Source organism: Corvus brachyrhynchos, unplaced genomic scaffold (genome assembly GCF_000691975.1).
Source record: "Corvus brachyrhynchos isolate BGI_N302 unplaced genomic scaffold, ASM69197v1 scaffold97, whole genome shotgun sequence".
NCBI classification, from domain to species: Eukaryota; Metazoa; Chordata; class Aves; order Passeriformes; family Corvidae; genus Corvus; species Corvus brachyrhynchos.
The window spans coordinates 7,065,301-7,075,937 of record NW_008239758.1 but is presented as its reverse complement, the minus strand read 5'-3'; the positions used below and the strand labels follow the sequence as shown (position 1 = coordinate 7,075,937).

Genomic DNA, 10,637 nt, shown 5'->3' with positions numbered 1-10,637 from the left:
CTGCTGAAGCCTAAATTACAACATTTTCTAGAAAGCGGCACATCAGGCTTTCCGGAGCAGTGGTTAAAAACCTCATTACGCTGCTCTAATGTGCTTTAACCTTTGCTGCCTGGGTCGTTCGAGAACACCGAGTGCTCCATCAGCCCTCGCTGGAGCAGCTTCTCCAGGCAACCAAGCCAGCAAATCGCTGAGGGTATTTCACAATGCCTGGGAGGCTTTGTTTGCTGGAGGCACAGGATTAGTGTCAGATGGCCTGCCTCCATCTCAGCACAGGGGGACTTAACTTGTGTTGCTGGCAGCGTTCCTCCAGCAGTGCCGTGGGTTTGTTCTGGCCGGGCACTTTGAGAGGGGACAACGGTCCTGGCTGCTTTCTGGCCTTCAAGGACAGTGTTTTTTCCTAACCCATGCTCAAACTCTGTGCTTTTCTCATGGATACAATACAGCATATGCAGCTCATTTCTGTTTTCAGCATGTGAGCAGTAAATTCAGCGCACTGTGCAGTCTTCAAGGAGTTTGTTATCTCCTTTAGGATGGCATCTCTCTGACCATCCCCGGGGTCTGTCCTCCTCCTGCCTGTGCCTTCTTTAGGGGCCTGGAGATGGCTGAAGATTCCTTCATTAACCAAGCAGGAGATATTTCCATCCATGTTGTTACTTCATGTTTGTTCTCAGCTCCTGCACAGTCACCACAGTGGGAAGGGTCAGTGAGTGCTGATCCTGGTTCTCATAGGGGCACTGGTAGATTTGCTTGGAGAGGATGTTAAGCAGCCAAATGAATTTGCTTCCAGCTGGGCTGTGAAGGGAACAGGTCTGTGATGGCTTTGCTCGTGCATCGGGCTGGGTTTGATGAACAGGAGTTCATCAGACAGGAGTTATCCCAGCTGGAAAAGGAGCTTATTGTTGAATGCCTTGATGTTGCTAATACTGGGAAAGAAGTCCATCCTCTTGGGTGGATGATGATTTTTTTGGTTATCATTCAGGCCTCTGTCCAAGGCCTTTCTCAGTAATTTCCTTGCCTACATGGGTGATGTGCAACCATCTGGGGGGGCACAAATAAGGCATGGAGTCCATTCCCTGCTGCTGGTGGTATCCACAGTGAGATCACCCAATGTAGAACTTGGACATGAGCACTAGGGGAGTTGCAGAGCAGATTTGCCAGCTTGTAGGTGCCCAATTGTTTTCACAGAGTAAAATAAGATTAAGTAGTAGTGAAGAAGGAGGGGAAGAAGGAGAAGAAGGAGAAGGAGATGACGGCAACGACAATGACAGCTATAAAGTGTTTAATGTGGCCAAAAAGGTGACCCCAAAATGAAATTCTGCTGTCTGATGCTGAGGGTGATAGAGTAACACTTAGAGATAAATGAGATAGTGATATCTCTAAGAGATAACACTTAGAGAAAATACGTGCTAATAAACCATTCGTAAACTAAAATTTAAAACTTAAAGCAACCAAAAGAATTGAAAAATGTATGGTTTGACAAATCATTACATTGGCGACCATGGTTATGTGCCTGGTTTTACATCCTGACATTGAGGGGCACTCTGGAGGAAACCAAACAACTTCCCTGCCGTCCCCTGTGGGTCTCTCAAAGCTTTAAGCTTTAATCTCCATAGTTTCAAGCCTCTCTAGCATGAAATTGGATTGTTTAAATTTTGAAAAGGAGTGGTGGATAAAAAACCCAATATCTATGTCATGATTTGTAGATGGTGCAACCTTTTTGAGACTATTTTGCACAAAATTAAAAATTAATTTGTTTTGGGATCAACTGAAATAATTTGTATCATTTGAGACTGACTGAAGTACTCAGTGTTATTCCCATGAAGTATCCAAAAAGCAATGTAAAAGTGCAAACAACTTTCATTACACCTTGAATACAAAATATTGTGTCTTTCTGGTTTGGGAGACTGGTGTCTCAAAAAAAAAAAAAAAAAAGAAAAAAAGAAAAAAAGAAAATCTGTTTTTCGTAGGACTAAAGAAACCCCTCAGGCAGCTTGAAAAGAAATTAAAAGGTAATTTGAATCACAGTGACTATTTGCACTTTGCTCGCTAATTATCTGGGCTGTGACTGAAGCAGAGGGTTGGTTATCGACCTGCAGCAAGCCCTGGCTGATGGAGAGTTTGGGGGAAGGGGACTGTCCCTCCTCCATTCCTCGCCTGTGGGGCTGGGAGGGAAGTGGTTCCTCAGGCAGCCCTGCCTGGGTGAGGGGCTGGGGAGTGTGGGAAGCAGCCAGGGGATCCTGTGCTGCAGTTCAGAGGAGCTGCTGCAACTCAAACCACCCCAGTCAGCTTTAAACAAGGCAGCACAGGTATTAATTATAAAGGATGTTGGCAGTGGAGCCTGCAGACTCCGCAGTTTGACCAGAGGAGATGTGCTCAGTGCCAGGGACAGATATGGGCATGATGTCCCCCAGCAGAGCAAGAGCCATGTCACCCTGTGTATATACGTATACATGCCAGAGCTGTGGCAGACTCCGAGGCTGGGATGTAACCCAGCAAACCATGGTGAAAAGGAAAAGCCATTCACACAGCTGAGCTTCTCACCCTGACGTGGGGAGTAGGCAACACACAACCCTTATCCCCAAGCTGTTGTACATGGAAAATGCCCCAGGGGCACACGGTGAGGAGAGCACTGTGTTTGGCCAGGAGCGCCTTTTAGAGCATTGCCCCAAAAAGCCACACTGGGGAAACAGCCCAAACTCTGGGCTTAGCAAGCTGCAGACTCAAGTTTGCCTCTATTTTGCAAGTTTAGGTCACTTCTTACCATCCAGAGGCCTTTTGGCACAAATGTGCCTAACCCGTGGGAGGGAGCTCCCCATCCCAGAGCCACCAGCACCACCAGTTTGGACCGGCCTCACTGCTGGAGGGAGTGGTGGGATGAGGAGGGAAGAGCAAGGGGAGCTGCTGCTGCCATTTAGGGCAGTTAACCACATCCATGGTGCAACGTGCACCTGCATCTCTGCCTAAGTAGAATCAATACTCTCTTTTGTTTCACTCTTGATGACAGAAGAGCCTTAATTGGGCATGAAGAAATCCATCAAGCAGCAGCTTGGTGCAGCCGCTGGGTCCCCACAGCATCTGGCAGCTGCTGTGCTGCTCCAGGGCTGGCGGCTGCCCCAAAATAGCCCAAATATCATCCACCCACCCCAAGCACTGCTGCAGGAGGCGAATCTGAATCTCTGCTCCTGCTGCTCATGAACAGCACAAGGGCTTTATGGCTCGCTGGGGCTTGGTGGAGCCAGGTCTCAGCTATTTGCTAGAAACCGAAATGATAAATTATGTTTCCAACCTGAGGACCTGCTCAGAGAACCAGACCAGAGGGCTTCTCACAAAACACTAAAGCAATGGGAAATTTCTAGTTGTTTTTGTGCATATAAACACAGCAGAGACCAGCCTGCATGGCAGCAAGGTGAAATGGGAGCTCAGCCAGGGATTTCAATAGCTGCAGGGTCTTGCTCATGGTTTAATGCATTTTTACAACAGGGGTGGAACAGGACCCATTCTGGGAATAGAAACATCACCAGCAATTTCATCCCCCTGAATAATTCGCTTATAACTGGCCTGTGCTTTGATGCAGCAGCTGCTTCAAGGGCACCAGAAAAAAAAAACCCTTCTCCCATCCCCTTTTCAGCCCCCAGCACACCCCTGTTGTGCTGCTGTAGCTTCAGCTCAATAATCTCTGTAGGCACAGCGAGGACATCCTGATGGCTTTGGATGTCTCCCTGGTACAGCACTGACATCCACCCCACGTGGGCAAACAAGCCCAGCCTTCCCCTCTCCTTCACCAGCAAAGGGGGGGTCCCAGGGTTTCCCCATTTAATCCCATGGCACTTCATGGTCTTGCCTCCCCTCTTGCCCTTCTATTCAATGAAAATACAGAATAAAAATAAAACTCCTGCACATTTATTTCATTTCCTCTATTTTTATTTAAAAAGAAGGTTTGCTAACAGCAATCAGTACCACGGCCCAGGCCCCTTGATACAACAGTTGGCTTTAGCAGTCCCTGCAGCTCCATCCCTGCTCTGTCCCTCCCCCGTGCTGGGGACAAACCTGGGAATTATCTGGCTTTAAGAACCACTCCTGAATCACGGGAAACTCCTTGGGATTGCAGATTACTTCCATCCGGCAGTTTTACTCTCTGTCTCTTTCTATCTCAGCTTAAGCTGAGGTTCACAGCCAGGTTTAGCTTTATTGTGAAACTAAAGCCAAGTAAAAATAAGACGCAAAAAAATAGAAAAGCAGCACCAGGTTTAAAAAAAAAACACATGAAAGAAATAATTTTCTGGTGCTGGAAGGAAACATCCCCTCAGTGGCAGATTAGCCCACATTTATCCACTATAATGTTGCTTATACCTTAATCTTAGCCATCTTCATCTGACACTAATTAGCAGGCTGGAGGCTCCTATGGGTACAGTAGCTTCTACAGCCCAAAACATGAAAGTGAGCTCTTCTTTTACCACTTGAAGCACTCAGCTTTTAAAGAGACAATGTCAAGTATTTCAGCCCCAAACTGCACACTTTGTAACTCAAAAAACACAGCAGCAGGAGGAGGCCCAAAGGTGATGACACCCAGCCATGGCAGCAGTGAAGTGCATGCCTGAGGTCTGCCTGTGCAATGTTATTTACTCTCCCACAAATTAAACCCAAAGAGCCCTCGCTGAACCCTGGACTCACCTGCATTCTTGCACTGAGTGCTAATTAGGAGACAAACAGAATAGGCTACAGAGGCAGAAAATGAAACAGAATCATCAGATCCATCTAGTTGCTTCCTTCAAAACCCCCGAAAATCAGAGAAAAGCAAATGTAGTTATGACAAATTCTTTATATTTTGGTTTCTGTCTGGGAGAAAAGAAAAAAGGAAAAGATTATTTCTATGATGTTCATTTCTAGGCAAGCATCCAATCAAGATCCATCTGACATCCTATTTAACTGTTGAGAGTGAGAGATAATTAGGGCTTGAAAGGACTGACAGAGCGGGACTCCAGGAATTCAGCGCTGTGTGCTGCTTCTTTGGGGAGAAACTGAAAATAAATTATTTAGGATTGAAAAAGTCCCTTGAAGTCCTGTGGTCTTTCTGCTTGGCTGGGTCTAAACCTATCACCCATATCTCGGCAGTTTTTGGAGGGGGAGAGAAGGCAGGCTGCTTAGCAGGTAGCAGTTGGGAATTAGAGGAATTAGACCTGGATGTACTTATGGTTTCCATGAGCCCTGACAGATGTTGAGTGTCTTTGTGGCACAGTGAGACACTCAACACTAATGGTGCTGGTTTGTGGCAGCAAAGCTCCTTCCTGCCACATTCCAGCATCTCTGCTCCTTCCCACATTGCTCCTCAGAAAAGGAAGAGAAATACACGTTCAGCATCCTCATCGGCTCAACGCTGACGCTCTCGTTCTCTGGAGGCCCTCGTGTGTGTGAGTGTCACTGGGACCAGCTTAGCTCTGCTCCCTGCCACCTCCTGGAGACCCAGCTGCAGCCCCGGAGGCCTCTCCCTCGCCGCTCCGAAGGCCGTGCCCAGCCCGGTGCCCCGTGTTCGGATGGATCTAGGCACTGGTCCCTGCAGGGCAGTCCCTGGGCTGTGAGAGCCGCCAACAAACCTTCCCTGCCCACCCCACTCCCTGCCCCTTCCCCTCCCCGCCACGAGCACGGGGCCAAGGACGCGCCTCGCTGCCGGCGCCCTTGGCCAAACAAACTAACTACCAACCTCGGACCAGTCACGACAAACGGCTCACGTTTACCCATCACCTAACATACCCTCAAAAACCAAGGCCACCTTCACACCTTTCAGATGTAAGGCAAACACCCTTCGAGTCCAGCAAGCCCCATGGCGAGGGGTCTTGCCCAGGCCAGTCTTGCCAGATGCTCCTGCATCCCTCCTGCCCCTCCCTTGGTGAACACCGAACAGTTATAATACTCAGGTCAATATATATAGGTACCACGTAGATATATTTGTGTCGCTGTCCTGCGCGTTAACAAAGACGACCAACCCCACCAGGCACCACTCGTCCTTTCCGCCCCCTCCCCTTCCTCCCGTGGCTGTGCAGGAACGTGGCCAGGGACCACCCTACGTGGCCCCATCGCACTCCCCCACAGTCAGCTTCAAGGCTCCTTGCTGGTGCAGCGTCTTTAAGGCTTTGAACTCCAAGGGCATGGTGTGCGGGCTGGCCTGCGAGGTGTAGCCGTACTTCAGGCTGTCGTAGTAGTGGTACTTGACCGGGTTCTGGTTCTGGTCCAGGGGAAAGGGCCAGAAGCCGTAGAGATAGATCTGGTTGCAGAAGCGGGTGGCCAGGGTGTACATGAGGAGACCAGTGGTGGGTCGCTTGATGTGCACCTTGTTGGTCAGCCAGTACCTGCAAAAGGACAGTGGAGCCTGTTATTCACCCTGCACACCGAGCTCGTGTCCCGCACGTTTTCTCTCTCTGGCCTCTGACTGAGATGTATTGGTGATTCAAAGTGAGAGGTTTCTGACTAGCAGAGTTCTCCACGCCAAGAAAGCCTCTCTAGGGACTGCATCCTCCTGCTCTCTGTCTGCTGGTTACATCACACTTGTTGCCATGGCACTGAAGCATCTCATGCCTCGACAATCCTTTATGAAAAACAAATTGCTTGCAACAGTGGCCTTCGGTACTTCAGTCTACAATTATCTTCGAATCAGCCCCAGAGATCAATACTACAGACCAAAGCACCCACATGTCAAGTAGACTCCAACAACCCCTCGAAGCAGGCACAGTCAAACACATGCTGATGACTTTCATTGATGAAGATTTTTACTCTGATAGCAAACACGACAGGGGTGGAAAAGCATCCACCTTGGAACAAAGGGTCACCAGGCTGAGAGAGTTAAAATGCACTGCTGAGTTCCCATTACACCCAGCAACTGCTGCTGTGATCCTGGACCAAGATACATCACCACACCCGGCAGCATGAGTCCATCAGACACACAATACGGCACACTGCAATATATAATGTGAGATATGGAGGTCAGCTGTGCTCGCTGCTGGGAAGCACATTAGTTTTTATGAGGGACAGCAAAACAAACAGGGGAAGGATGTAGTGATGCAAGAGCAGAAACAGTATCAGCTGTGGTATTTTGGGCTGCTGATAAAAGTTACTGCAGCCTCAGCATCCTGTAAGATGTTTCCAGCGCCCCGTATTTATTGCAAAGGCAACTTATCTGGTTCACTCGGCAGGAAAACACTGTCAGAGGAGCAAAATCAGAAAGCAAAAGGTTTGGGGAGGTAGAAGATGTCCCCATGAGGCACACTCCCTCCTCCCCCAGAGTCTCTGATGCCAGCACTGCCCCAGAGCAGGCAGGGTTGGTACAGGCAGCAAGCACATCCTGCTGTGCCACAGCCTGTCTGAGCCCTTGGATTACTTTTAAGAGGTATTTCCAAGGGCCTGAGCTCAGGTGAGTGACTGGCAGCACCTTGGATAAAAGGCAGAAGGAAGCAGAGCAGAGCACGTGGCATTTCTGTGCTCTCACCAGACATTTGGGATCCTGAGCCGGGTCCTGCTGTCGCAGTGGAGCCCCAGGAAGTGTCCTGCTCCTCATTCGCACTTTCTGCTGGGCTCCTGAGGGTCTGGTGCTCAGATGGCAGGAACCCTTGGGAGAGCTGAGCCTTAATCCTGCAAATTAGTTTTTCACGAAAGCCATTAAAATTTAGCAACCCAGCACAAAACGTGCTTGCTTGTTCTCAGCCAGATAAGAGAAAAAATTGACTTTTCTGGTGAATCAAATTCTGGAAGCAGAGTGGCTGCCCTGGCATGTGCAGGAAGAGCACAGGGACAGTTTTTTGGGGTGCCAGACAGGGGTTTTCAAGCACATCGGGCTTTAGCAAAGGATGAATATGATGTTTTGGGAAGGACGTCTTTGCCTGGCTCATGCTGGCATCCAGCATGAAAAAGGAACAAGAAACTGGGGGAAAAGCAGTATCTCAGTGGCACAGCATCAGCATTTTCTGCGCTTGCCCAGCCACAGGGCTGTGCTGTGGGGAGCCAGCAGAGCTCACTGCAGTGCCACGGCAGCCTGCTCCCACAGGTAGCCATAAAGCAGCCTCCTTGATGAGTTTATGGGTAAGCACATTAGACCCCCTGTGTGCAGAGGGAAATGGGAGATTACCACAACCATTTAACACTGTGAATTAGGGTATCCTCATGCAGCAGGGAAGCCACCTGGGAAGAACTGTCAAACCGTATTAACCAGCTGGCTTTGGGGGAGGACAACTGTCTGGGTTTGTCCTGCAGCTGCTTTAGCCTTAAAACTCTCCTTTTATCAATTCACCAGCTGGAGCACACAGAAAAATACTGGTGACCTTTTGCCCTCCCAAAATATTAACTTTTGTATTTTGTTGAGGCTGTAAATGCTCTATGAATGTCCAAGGACCCTGACAGCAAGATGAAGTGACTCTTCCACACAGAGTGACCACCAGTTTCATGCATGTTAACAATGAGAAAAACGACCTGGGTCAGACACTGAAGCACCCTACAGACACATGCTGTACTCTGCAACCCAGCACATACAAAAAACCTTACCAAGACCAAAAAATGTGCACAAGCCACCACCCAAAAACAGCCCTACCACAACCAACCCAGTATGTCCACCTCAGCACATGCAGCTAGTGAGCACTCACTTGGCAATATAGGGGTAGGGAACACTGACAATTCATTTTTTTAATAATGAAAATTAAAACCTGGCTCTTTCATCTGTATTTTCCTTTGTTGCAGGCAGGGTATTGCAAAAACCTCGCTCATGCAGCATTATAAATTCTCACCACAGGTTTGAGAAGGGGTGATGGACTCCAGGCTGTCCCAACCCACCCACATGGATGACATGACATAACATATAACATAACATAACATAACATATCATAACACATAATGCCCAATCCACAACACAGCTCCTGCAATTTGTTTCCTGGACGGTGAAGGTGGGAAATCCTCTGGTGAGGTCTGGGAAATACTTTTTAATGACTGGTTTATGATGGGAGTGTTGGAGCTATGCAAGATCTTCCTCTTATCTCTCCCACCACTGTCCAGCTGAGATAGCAACCACAACTCTGGTGCAGGAGAGAACAGCTGGGGATGGAAATAAAACCTAATTAATTCTGTAAATCCAAATGAGGTTGTCTGGGCGCACATGGGATGCTGTGTCAACAGCGCACCTTTAATATGTGAGGTCCAGGATTTTAATTAGGAGGAAAGATAATCTCGAAGCAGGCAGTAATTATTTTTCACATTGGCTACACCAATCACCATAACTATTAACCGCAACATTTTATGGGAAGAGGCAGCAATTAAAAGAGAAGAGCAAAGAGCAGTCCTGAAACCCAATACCTCTGTTCTCAGAGCTGCTCTCCCAGCAAGGACCTCCTTCAGAAGCTGGTGCTGTGTCTGTAAATAAACCCTCAGGTGTGGATGCAGCTCCCAAGATAAGCAGGAGCCTGAGCAGGATGTGGCTCAGAACAGGAACCATGATGCTGTCGGGGAAAAATTGCCTGAGACAGCTCTGGTTTCAGACCATGATAGTGACAGATGGAAAATGCCATCAGATCTTCAAGGCCATCTTTTGTAAGGAGGCAGCCTAGACACAAGCCCTAACACTTTCTTGAATTGAGACTTAAGAAGAGCAGCTCAGAGTGTCTCATCCTACAGCTGGGAGGTGGTTCTGGTTGTTCCTCATCTCCTAACCATCAACTGGAGATGATTAGAAGTCTCCTAAGCAGAACTGCTGCCAGGTGCCTGAGCATCAGTGTATGCCTCTTGTGAGGGGCCTGCTCTGCAGCCACAGGGAAAGAAACTGCTGTATTGGGACCTTAAAGCCCAGTGGGAATCCTTCAGAAGGCAACACTCTGCCCCTAGGAAGCCACAGCTGCCACCCGAGCCAGGGAAGGTGGCAGCCTCCCCACTGCACAGCTGGAGTACATGCCCCACCACACTGACAGAGCTCATCCCCCTCCAGCATCACTGAATTTGGGGAGAAGAGCCTGGCCTGGATTTGGGCTGAAATGCTGGGTGCAAAACTCCTCCCTGAATTCAAGGACTGCTAGAGAGGGCAGGGCCCTGCTCTTGCTTACCAATCACCTCCTGACATGCCTGAAAAAACCTAAAATAACTTGTACCCTCCACGTTAGGGTTAATCCACAGGATAAAATTAACAGAAAATCCATTGCCCTGATGAAATGAAGACTTAGGTCAATGAAGAAATCAAATTTCAGCAGTATCAGCTGCATTATTTAGTGGTACAAATCAGAATAGCCGAAATAATGCAATTTCAGACTCTTTTAAAAGAGATAATTCATAAAAGTGTGATATAAACACAAGCTGTTGTGGAGCTGCTAGTCCTTGACTGGCAGCAGTGTATTATCAGTCTGCCACACACATCCTGCTCCCAGTAATACCCAGGAAAAACCAGGCACAGATAACCAGAGAGAGTGCCCCGACTGATGTGGGTGCAGGTGGGGACAGGACCCGCTGGTGCTGGCAGGGGACAGAACATATCCCAGTGCTGGGGGGATCAGGAGCCCAGAGAGCAACTGCTATCCCCCCATTCAGCTTCTTCCAGCCCTCTTCTGTCCAGGTACTGAGCCTCCTCCTCTGTCACCTCCACCAGAACAGCCAAGAGCCATGTACAGTGATGAGAGATG

At 48.7% G+C, this 10,637-nt stretch overlaps 1 protein-coding gene across 1 annotated transcript in view; it reads right to left on the bottom strand.

Moving 5' to 3' along the window:
• Positions 1 to 3,899: 3,899 nt before the first annotated feature.
• Positions 3,900 to 10,637, bottom strand: part of ST8SIA2 (ST8 alpha-N-acetyl-neuraminide alpha-2,8-sialyltransferase 2) — a gene marked incomplete at its 5' end in the record, with an annotated part of 17,202 nt that continues 10,464 nt past the window's right edge. Inside the window, one exon of the mRNA XM_017742559.1 lies at positions 3,900 to 6,344. Coding sequence (XP_017598048.1) covers positions 6,059 to 6,344 — 286 coding nt within the window. The remainder of the gene's footprint in view (positions 6,345 to 10,637) is intronic.